We start from the raw sequence: 11,983 nt of genomic DNA, 5'->3' as shown, positions 1-11,983 counted from the left end.
CTGTAGACAATAAAAAGTGAGGAGCAAAGCAAACTAAACTAAACGGCCGATATCGGACAGATGGTCCATGAGGGCGGCGGGGATCTAAAAAATCCTCTGCCGAGAATTTTAATGTGGGGGAAACAGGAGTACCCCGAGAAAACCCACTTTCACTGTTAACGACAATGTGTTTTCCTCTCTTACCATCTCCCTTTTATTCAGTACCTTCTATATTTGTCGACCTCCTTGTCAGGTGGTTCTTCTGGAGTGAAGGGTCAATATTGTTTTTCATTGTTTCTGACTCCCTCCAATTGAACCTTTGTCCTGTCTCACCTATCCCTTAAGACTTATTTCCTACTCTTTTCTAGTCTGTGAGTGTCATTGGTCTGATATCTTTGCCATCAATGTTTCATGTACTCTGTTCCATTCCACATATATATTCTCCTTTATCCAGATCAATCTTTTCTACCCAAAACTTTGGCAGCTCATGAGGGACATTTTTCATCGACACCAATTTTCCTTTGAAGGAGGCTTATCTATATCCCTCACACCAGTCTCTCCACTGGTATGGTACTGTGTTGGAAGTTATTATTTTCCTACACTGAAAATTATATTTCCTAAAGGTACTTACCTCCTTTCACACTTCCTCTCCACATAAAGCCGGTGCTTCTGCCTAATCTTGATGTGATGGTTAGGTAGAATCGAATAGAGAGAGTCACATGCATCAGATTTGTGTATCGCACTCTTATTGGTGGAGGGTTGTCACATGATGATTTGCATGTGAAGACACAGTGAACCACGTTGATCGTGGGGTAGGTGGGAGTTTCAAGGCTTGTGACATAGGGAAATGTTTTGCATATACAGGCCAGCACTGAATGAGAATAGATTTATATAGGTAAGTATCTATCAAAAGTATATTTTTAGTGTAGGAAAATAAGAACTTTACTATATTAGTCTAGTTTATTTCTAGTATATATATTTTAAAAACACATATATTTATGAAACATGTTAAATTTTTTATTTTATTTTATTGACAAGAGAGGTTCATGGTTCTATTGTGTTAATTCACGTACAGTTCGATACTCCCAAAAAGATGAATGCGCTTTGAATATTTAATTTTCATTGCTTTCTAGCATGATTTTGAGTGAAAAAAATATGTGTATTTAATACATCTACTATAAATGGAGATTGTATTCTGGTTATTTCCATGGCTAAATTGAACTCAAATGTTTCATTTCCTGGTCAGGTTCAAGTTTTCACTGACACCCATGGAGCAGCAGGTAACCATGGATCTAGCAGTAAATATTATCAGAACTCACCAAAGAAACCTAGTTTTGTCACATTTTCCATTGGTGTGTTTGGTGATGGGTGATCATCTGAGAGAAGAGCACTGTGGTGCTGCTCTGGAGAGTGTGATAGCACGAGTAGCATGGCTGGAAGAGTTAGTTAACCAAACAGGAGCTTGCATAGCAAGTCAAGGTATAGTACAAATGAACGTGTAACAAAAATTACAAGAGAAATCTCTCCTGTAAGCTGTAACTGTTTTATCTGTAAATGACATCAAGTAATTAGGTTATTAGGAAGTGAATATGTGAGTAATTACAAAAGAAGTATATTCAAATAAAATTAGTAAAACCTTCTGTTGTTGTGACCATCCTTTTTTTCCCCAAGATACTGTGTAGTGAAAGACTTACTAAAATAATATCTGAATGTATATACTTTAAAATATATCAGATTTTTTTATACTGGATTTAGTTTTAACTTGTGTATTTAGAATGGATTACCACTCAGACAGGTGTTGAAGTAGGTGGTATGGATCTTGTATAATGTTAAAATTAATTTCAGCTTCATAACATTTTACAGATGCTAGTTGTAAAATATGTATAATTTAAGTATCAGGACTGTAAAATCAAGAGGTGTTTGTTCCAAAGTTTAATGTTTTGGCTACCACTAATAAACAAGAATAGATATACTTATTAGAGATTAGATGTTAACCCTCTCACTACGAGCTCAGTCCCATGGACCGATCTCGTTACAGTTTTGTGCTTGTTATAGTTTATGTACTATAACTTTTAATACAGTAAGTGTACCTTCACAAAATTTGTCAGATTATTAGTACACATTACAAGGCTTTTGTATTGATTGAGATAATTATCAAATATGCATTTAGAAAAACTTGATATTTTATCTGTTATTTTCACTATTGTATCTCTGTATGAGTTTGGTTGATTTGACCAACCTCATAACCACCATAAAAATTAGGAAATAGATATAAATCATGCTGTTTTCGTTCTGGAATGACTACAGATTATAACACAAAAAACACAAATGTTTAGCCTACATATCTTAAATCTCATAACATTAGACATCTATATATATTTATCATTTTTATTTTATTGACCTTTCAGCCATGCCTGGCTAACATTACTGAAGTTGTAATGACACAGCACTCATGTTACCATATCCAAGAATATAAAACTGGCCTTTACAAAATGACCTGTCTTGGCTGTGTTCTAGTAGACCAGTATATACATTATTACTATTTACAAATAAGATGTTTAATTTCAGTTATTTTTCTTAAACGTAGAACAGTAAATAAAGAAGTATAGAAACAATTATCTCTTCTAGTTATGAAGTTTGTACTCATTTGCTGCTTGCTATAAGTTGCTAAGCCTTTTCAAATTTTGCACATGGAGGATGAAAAGCATATAATATCATTAGGTTTTATATATACATTTTGAAATAACAAAAAATCATAAATTACTACATCAATACCACAGAATTCCACTATAATTTATCAAGCATAGTAACCAAGATGTATTTTAGCAATTAAGTAGTATTTGGGTCCTAAAAAGATATGATTTTTTGAGCTAAATAATGTCTTACCTTACTGCTTGGAATCTACCATGTAAAGAAAGTTTCTGGCACAAATACTTCGTAGAGGCTGAGAAAACCACTAGGGGGACATTCTGAGCTTTCGATTGGTTATACACATGTCATTGGGCGAAGTAGGTGTAAGCAAGTATTTTCAAAAATGGAAGAGAAGATTCAATAAATATATTATTATCTCAGAAAATAGAAAAAATAGGAGAGTCTTATCTTATATTCTAACTTGTCAATATCAGTAAATAGACTTTGTATTTGGACATCACAAATATCTAATTTGAACCAATGCTGCATTTATCATACAACGTGATACGCGTAAAACGATATTTAGGTTGTTTTTTTATATTAACTTATGAATTAAGAAATTAACTAATGTATAACACTAAAATTTGAATTATAATTTACAATTTGATACCAAACTCATTGACATACATTCATAAAATTGTAGTTCAATAGAATTTTGATTGTAAGTCTAGAAATGAGATGACATGGCCTTTGACCTGTGACCATAGAAAGACCCGCCTCAGTAAGGTTAAGTGGACTATAGGTTGGAAGTCATTTAAAAGAAAAATTTATTATTTTGGATTTGTTTATCAAGAGACAAATGTATTAATATAAACTGTATGTGCTTTTTATATTGTAATGAAGCATAAACATTTTGTTTTAACTTTTATTTTTACCTAATTTCTCATGTATTTTACACACGTATATATATTTCAGTTTCTTTTTCTCCACTGTAATGTTCAGTGCTTATCCCAGTTTTTGAAATATCTGAGCTTCTGTATGAGGTGGTAATCTACATTTTTATACATGCAGGCAGCATGTGGCAGCTTTTATAATAAGTAAAGGTACTGCAGTCTGTCTGTAGATTTTTTATACAAGTCTGTGTGTAAAATTCTTTATTTAAAAAGACATTGACATCAAAAAAGTTAATTTGGGTAGGAGAATAATTAACGGTAAACTTGATTGTTTTGTGAAAGGCGTTTGGCAAGATCAGTTACAGTTTGGGATTCTGACTGGTTAGAAAGGGTTAAGGAGGACTTTAGAGTTTCTAGTCCTTCATAGTGTAAAGGGATGAAACATCCATTCTGCAAAGACGACCGTTAGGTGGTAAGTGTCCATTGGTATTGATATCTTCTATGATAAGTGAGTAGTATCCTTTATGTAAGAAGGTGAGGTACAGGAAATACATTTTATATGTTGGTCAACAAAAGTGGACAGCTTTTCAGTAGCCATGTTTGTGTTTGAAATTGTGGGTCAGCCAGGATTGTTTGGTTTATGTATTTACAGTAAGAGATAAAATCTACCTGGACAAGCTTTTCTGGGTATCAAATACTGGAAGGTTTCTTTGTTAGTTTTATTTTTTTGATTGAGTTCTCTAAGTTTGTCAGATATGGTGTTAATAAAGTGAGTTGTAGGATCATATGAGAGTTTTTTGTAGGAATTAGTGTCCTCTAGTTACCGGTTAGCTTCCGTGATATAAGTATAACAATAGCTCCACCCTTGTCTGCTGGCTTTATTATGATATTGTTGTTCGATTTAAGATTGTTTAAATAACTTCTTTCATTTTGGTTAATATTATTAGGACATTGCTTGGAAGATTTTAAGTCTGTATTATGTTATTTTCTACTGCTTTAATATAACTCTCTAAATGTGGTTCTCAGTTTGGTGAAGGTGTCCATAAAGACTTTTTATTGAAGTTCAGTGTATGATGATTTTCAGTAGTGAAAGTGAGAAAATGATCAATAGGTGAAGATTGTAGTACTGAACATGCAGTATTTACACTAGTGTTGATTTGATATAGTTTTGGAGATAAGAGAGTGGAAGAGTTTGTGACTAAAGAGGAAGGAACACATTCTGAAAAAACATTTTCATCTCTTACAACTCAATGATTGCCTTAAATAGATATTTTTCGAGGTTCCTGTTGTCTCCTTCCAGAAAAGCAGAAGTCTAAAAGATACCCTTGTTCATGAAAAAAAGAATTACACCCCACCAAAAAATGGTTGTCATCCATGTAATAAAGTTCGTTGTTAAACCTGCAAGTTCATAAAAACTACAGACTCATTTTCTGACAAACATAACCAAAGAAACTTTAAAATATTCAAAGAAATCACTTACACAACACAAAACATCATTAACCTTATACAGTGTAAAAAATGTAATCACCAGTATGTAGGACATACACAAATGACTCTTAGAGTACATTTCAACAATCAAAAGTCTTCTATTAACATCAAAAAAGACCTCCCTGTTCCTCAACACTTTAACTAACCCTGTCATTCTCTTAACAATGTTACTCCAATCAGCATTGAAACCAACTTTAAAACTAAAGCTGATAAGAATAAAAGAAGCTTATTGGTTTCTTAATCTAAATACTGTTTAACTTTGTAGAATAAATCTAGAACTGGAATCAGTGATCTCCAATCATTGGTTTGTTCTCTGTCAGAAAAATATATATATATTTTTTCATGTAGTGTAAACTCTCAATGTTTACCTCTAATCTTTCTAATACTTACCATTTATTTGTGATAATGTTCCATGCCTGTCTTTATAAATTGATCTGCTTAACCTTTATTTTACTTTAACAATACTTAGGTATAGTTTTTCTTGAGTATTTGTAAAGCTAAACATCTCTAACACCCTTTTACATAAGGCTTTCATTTACAGCCGTGTTGCACTGGAAATGAGACACACTTAACAACAGTACATTGAAAAATACATAAAAACATTTCCAGTAAGCTCAGGTGCCCTTCATGACTTCACTCCACTCACTTTATATATTACTCATTCAATTACACCACCATTCACAGTTTACTCCTAAAGAAGAATAGTCCAGCTTTAGAAAAAGCTTTGGTTATAAGGTTTTTATTGTTTTATATTAAGACTTCTTGAACTGATGTGTTTTTCTGACATCAGTAAAATCTGTATTTAATTGTGTAAAGTTATTGGCAATAACATGTTTCTTCTTTCGGTTCATAGATGGTGTTACAAGATGGGATGAAGTCCAGCAACAGATTCATGTTCACTCCAATCTGTTTACTGTTACATCAGACATGAAAGTAGAACTTACCCATTCAGAGTCAGAATCCACCCATGCATCTGATACTATTCATTCATTAAAACTATCAAACAAAGTTATTAAAGAAGCTTTACCGTATCTAGCTATTTATCATTATGGAAACCAGGCTATACAGCTTCTGGTTCATTATGCCATGGTGGCCTTGATTATTGTTACAACTCGCACATCAAGCTTATCTCTAGGTAAGTGGGAAGCATGGCTCAATAAAGAAGTAAGAATTATTGTGAACTTAAATCTAATTATGAAAACATTTAAAAATCTAAAGAGTCTTAATTTGTTCTTAACAATTCTCACAAAAACTAGTTTGTGTAAACATGAATGTGCATTTTAAAATTTATTGTACTAACTAAAACAGTTGGTTTGGAAAGGTTGTATCTCATGTACGGTTGAATATTATTTCAGAGTTGTTCAATAATATGCCTTTTTTTCCTAAATACTTCTGAAATTGTAGACCAGGAAAAAGCATTTCTTCCAGTAACTAAACTTGATATTGAGCACTATTTTTAGATGATAACAAGTTTCTACTGTTTTGTCTTAATGAAGATGGGTGTATGAAACTAGTTGTATTTGGGTTTTGAGTGTTTCTTGTGACATTTTATGTTGGTGCTACTGTTTTACCTTGATGGAAGATAGATACATGAAACTGGTTGTCTTTGGGTTTTGAGTGTCTGCTGTGAAATCTTGTCTTGATTACTTCTGCCGTTTTTAACTTGTTGGAAGATATGTGCATGAAACTGGTTGTGTTTGGGTTTTGATGGTTGCTATGAAATTTTGTCTTGATTACTTCTGCTGTTTTTAATGTGATGGAAGATATGTGCATGAAACTGGTTGTGTTTGAGTTTGAGTGTCTGCTGTGAAATCTTGTGTTAATTACTTCTGCTGTTTTAACGTGATGGAAGATAGGTGCATGAAACTCGTTGTGTTTGAGTTTGAGTGTCTGCTGTGAAATCTTGTGTTAATTAGTTCTGCTGTTTTTAACATGATGGAAGATAGGTGCATGAAACTGGTTGTGTTTGGGTTTTGATGTTTGTTGTGAAGTCTTATTTAGTACAATCAGTAAGTTGCTGTTGAATCAGTATTAGGGAGATACATAATTTACCTACATTGAGATTTTTGTATTTTTTGGAAGTCATAGAAAATGTAAGCAGCTTTCCATGTCTGAAAAATAAACTATTAAAAGGTCACAAAAATCAAAGATTTTAGAATAGAATTGTATGTGGTCTAATATGTGAATATATATATATATATTTCTTTTAAATTGGGATCAAAGTTTGTTTTGTGTATGTTGTGCGAATTGTTCATTCATAAATTGTATTGCTGGTACTAGTTTAAATTATCAGGTGCTTATGGAGTCTTATATCCACTTACCTACACTAAAAAAAATCCTTTGATCGAGACTACAATGTAATATAGTATCTGACTACTAACAAATCATAAATATTAATAGATTTGCTTTATACTTTAGAGCTAAATTCAGTTTCCAGTGTCAAGTGATGTTAAAGACTGTATTCAAGCTCATATGGCTGGCTAATAGTGATTTAGGGTTTTATGGCCCAATTATTACCTTGACTGACCCCAAGTAGAGAGAGTTAACTCTGTGTGGGGTTGGTTGATTTGACTGACCTCGTAACCACCATGAAAAATTAGGAAATGTATCAAGTTACCCTGTTTTTGTTATAGAATGACTGCAAATTGTAACAAGAAACCACAAATGTTTATTCTACATAGTTTATATCTTGTAATATTATACATGTATATATATATATATGTATGTTTCTTAATTTCTTGTTTTATTGACCTTTGAACTGTGTCTGATGCCCATCAACGTCTGATACTTGTAGGTTATAATGTCAGAACAAGTAGATAATGTGAAAATATGGAGAATCAACTTATTATTACAGTAAACAATAAAAAATATTGTATCAGGAAGTATATGACTATTTTAGAGAAGGAGGGGGATGCAAATATATAGTAAAAATCTGTTCAGTAATCTAGCATATGTGAAAGCCCATGTGTGTCACGTCACTCTTGATTTTTTGAAATAAGAGTCATCAATTTTAATGACAAGGGTGCTATGAAACCTTATAAGTGTAATGAGTGTTGGTATAATAAGCCTAAAGTAAAAATGTAGTGTAGGATCACCTACCCTAGAGCCAAGAGCATAAAATTTATCATGAAAGTAAAAATATCGATTCACTTTTATACTTAAACTGTTTTTGAATTAAGCTATTTTCTGTTATATCACCACCGTTTTTAAAAACAAACCTCTTTTAATCCACGGAGATGCTAAATCAAGAAATCAATAAATATTTTTACCAGTTTTGTTGTCTGTACATTTTATTTTATACTTTCAGTACATAGACTAACAACCATATTAGGTTATACTTTTGTTGCTTAGCAACATGAATATGCCACAAATTTATTTCATGAATGATTTTAATTTTGATTGGATCACAAAGGAATTTATCGACATTTGACTGCCTCGACTTTACTTTTCTGCTTTGTTGGTCAAGCCTGATTTTGCAAAACGTATTTATTTTAGTTAGCTCTGTAATGTAAGATTAGGGTATACTATGGGGTGTGGATGGTAGTGCTTGCCTGATTATATTTGATGGGCTGTTGTACACTAGTTCTAGAACATAAATTACATTGTTTCACACATGTCAAAATTTGTAGTTTTTAGTAGTAGGGAAAAGTTTTCAGCTTTTAAATTTTATTAAATCCAAGGTGTCAAAAATCTAATTCCTTTATTAATGATCTTTTTGAGATGTCTTGTGTTGCAGCCTGTACAGTGACACTTTTCTATGGCATATGATGTTTTTATTTGTTTTTCAGAATCTTTATTTAGCCGATATCAAGGACTCCAGAAGATCTTACAGAGAGAATTTGTGTTTGAAAGTAAGAAGAGTTTAGAGGTCAGTAGCTGTGTTTTATACACTTTAGATGTTCTACGCGTGAGCTTGAATTATTTTCTACCTAACTTAGATTGAGTATATTTGGTATAAAGATTATAGAAGTAAATGTTTAATATGAAAAAGTAATACATCTTACATCCAATTAAGACACCATTTAACTTCTAGTTTACTGTTTGTCAGTAAGTTTAGGGTCAAGTGGCATTACTTCATGTGACATGATTTCTTGGAAATAATGTGAGAGTATAATGGAGGAAAGAAAAGATGTTGGTGGGAAGAAATGTAAAAAAATAGTCCGTGTGCAAAGTAATTTTCACGTTAAAATTAAAAATACTTTTCGTCATCTCAAAAATCTTCTTTGTGTGATCTCTAAATCATCCTTAACCCATTTCAAACGTTTTTTTTTTTCAGTAAAACTTTATGGTGTATCTGTTATTTTCTCTACATATCTCAAAACGGTATCGGTCAATTTGACTGATCTTGTAACCACCAAAAAAAAAATTAAATTAACCTTTTTTTCTTTCTAGAATGACTTCAAATTGTAACATGAAATTACATTCGTTTACCTTAAGTAGCTCTAAGTTCATAATGTTATACGTCTATTTGTAATTAAATTTTATTGTTTTATTGCCCTTTGAACTATGTCTAACTACTATACGTACCATTATAAGTGGTAAATCACTCGGGGAACGTGTATGCCTCATAAACCATTTTAATTATATTATTATTACTATTATTACTTATTTTACCTAACCTAGTTTTAAATAACTTAAAAAAGACCCACATTTTTAGATTTTAGTTACTTTTATAATAATAAATAAAGAATAATTATGAAAACCAGGAAATAAAATACTTACTCAATCTTCTTTTTTCTTGCCCTGGATTGTCGAGGACAGTTAAGTCTGATTTTTTATTTAATTAAATAATACATGCCAAAAAGTAGATGAATTCACTTACCTCTCAAAATTTTCCTGGCTTTCCAACTATGGGAACGAATCTTGTACTATGAGAGAAATTAATGATATTCTGTTCAGAACACAACACTATACAATATGTCATTTGATAAATGAAAACCTTGACTTTCTTTTGGTTATAGGTAATACGTAATGAAACATAAGAGAGAACTATCAACAAATTGTGAAAGAGAGGATGTGACAGATGGGTGTGGCAGGAGTGGTCTGATTTTCTATTCGATAGCTCTGTAACCAATCAAAATTGAAGGCTATAAAAATTATGGTTTGTTTGAGCAATACTGATTTTATAGAGTATTTTACGTTTAATTTCACACATTTTTGAGGGGTGATGGATAAAATGTGTCACGTGGGTCACAGTGGAGATTCGGGATTTTTTTTTAAATATTGCCTTGTAGAATTAAGAAATTAAAACATGTATAATATTAAAATATTGATTAATAGCTAAGATTTTATGTTATTCTAACATAAACAAAAAGTAGTTTAATAAAATTTTGAATGTAAGACACTAAACTTTGTGTCATGCACAGTAAAGGGTATATGGGGAGATAGGATTAATTAAATTTTGAATGTAACTCAGTAACATTTTGTGATGTGCATTGGTAGTCATAGGGTTAATTTGTAACTCTTAACATTACAAAAGGTAGGGTTAGGTAATGTTTACAAGGGTTTTATAGGATGCAGACATGTACTATTGGGTAGTGAACCAGTGGAAGACCTAATATACACTAGTTCTTACTCCCAACCGCAACTCAAGTTTGTGAAATAGAAAATATAATTGTAAGCATGAATAACTCAAAATGAGTCATGTACAACATGGACATACACCATTAGATAGATGGCCACTGGAAGACCTAAAATACACCTATCCACACACCCATGAAACCCACAAGATGAAAAAATTGTAAGTATGAATAACTCTTAAACAAACAGCCACATAGAAAGTGGATGTAAACCTTTGGATAATGGACCACTGGAAGACCTGTCCACATACTTCATGATAAAACTTCAAAATGAAAAGGCATAAAATGTGAGCATGTCCAATTGGATAGAGGACCACTGGAATATCTATGAATAAACAATCCCCAAAATAAAATTCTAAATGTGAATAACCTATTAATTATGCATGGATAAAATACATATTACTGAATATATTCATATACAATAAAACATTAGGTTGTTGAAATTTGCAACTTACAAATTTAGACAATCTAACGTTCTGTACCATAAAAACAATCTGTGCACATAACAGTCTTATCTCACTAAGTTAAAGCCAAAAGTTGAGCAGTAATGTAATGGATACATATATAAACACGTGTATTGTTAAAACTTGCCACAGTAGTGAACCCCACATCATTACATTACCTCCTCTCACATAAATAGCTATTCTCGTTCAGTGCTGCTCTCTGTATGCAAAAAAATTTTATGCACGCCACAAGCCTTTTACCTCCTCTACTTTGGAATTGAATGATTTTGATGCATCTCTCATGCGATAATCCTCCACCAATAAGAGTGTGGCACACTCATTGTGCATGTGATTCCCTCTATTCAGTTCTACTTAACTATCTCTTCTCATTTGGCAGTGCTCGTGTTTTGGCAGATGTTTTGTGCTTTTCGTGTACTTCACTTTCGTAAATTAATAGTTTTAATTCTGAAGTGGATTTCTTTATTAATAATGTATGGTTATATTGCTGATGCCTTTTACTTTAAATTCATTTTCCAGCATGCCTCGCCCCCCATGGGCTACAAATCAGTTTGCTTTAGCTTACCATTAACTGGACTGTCCATTTCTAGACTCTCAGCAGTTGGGGTCTATTTTACTTGTTTGGGTGGCAGTCCTTTTTTTTTCTGTGCATTTAACCCCATTTCCAGTTTTCACGCCTTCATTTTACCCTTTACTTCACTTCTACGGTATTTATCTACCATCCATCAACTTTCCAAGGCAATACATCGAGATCCTGAGTGTTTTTCGAGGGACAGCTTCTTCCTTCTATATGTTGGCTCGTTAGTTGTCTTCAGCTCTTGCTTTACACATTTGGTTTATCTGTTGTTGGGATCTTCTGGGTCGTGATGCAGCCTTGTCCCAGGTTTGTTTGTTGCTCACTTATCTCGGAGATTTACGTATGGCCCCTTTTCTTCAATGGTATGTTTTGACC

General features: G+C 32.4%; 1 protein-coding gene across 1 annotated transcript in view; it reads left to right on the top strand.

Moving 5' to 3' along the window:
* Positions 1-11,983, top strand: part of LOC106475391 (dihydroxyacetone phosphate acyltransferase-like) — a gene marked incomplete at both ends in the record, with an annotated part of 29,058 nt that overhangs the window by 8,584 nt on the left and 8,491 nt on the right. Inside the window, 3 exons of the mRNA XM_013936074.1 lie at positions 1,226-1,458; positions 5,845-6,126; positions 8,780-8,859. Of these exons, the coding sequence (XP_013791528.1) occupies positions 1,226-1,458; positions 5,845-6,126; positions 8,780-8,859 (595 nt within the window). The remainder of the gene's footprint in view (positions 1-1,225; positions 1,459-5,844; positions 6,127-8,779; positions 8,860-11,983) is intronic.

The sequence above is a fragment of the Limulus polyphemus genome, unplaced genomic scaffold, assembly GCF_000517525.1.
Source record: "Limulus polyphemus unplaced genomic scaffold, Limulus_polyphemus-2.1.2 Scaffold8510, whole genome shotgun sequence".
Classification (NCBI taxonomy): Eukaryota; Metazoa; Arthropoda; class Merostomata; order Xiphosura; family Limulidae; genus Limulus; species Limulus polyphemus.
Note: the sequence above shows the minus strand (reverse complement) of the source record. Positions and strands in the feature narration are given on the sequence as shown.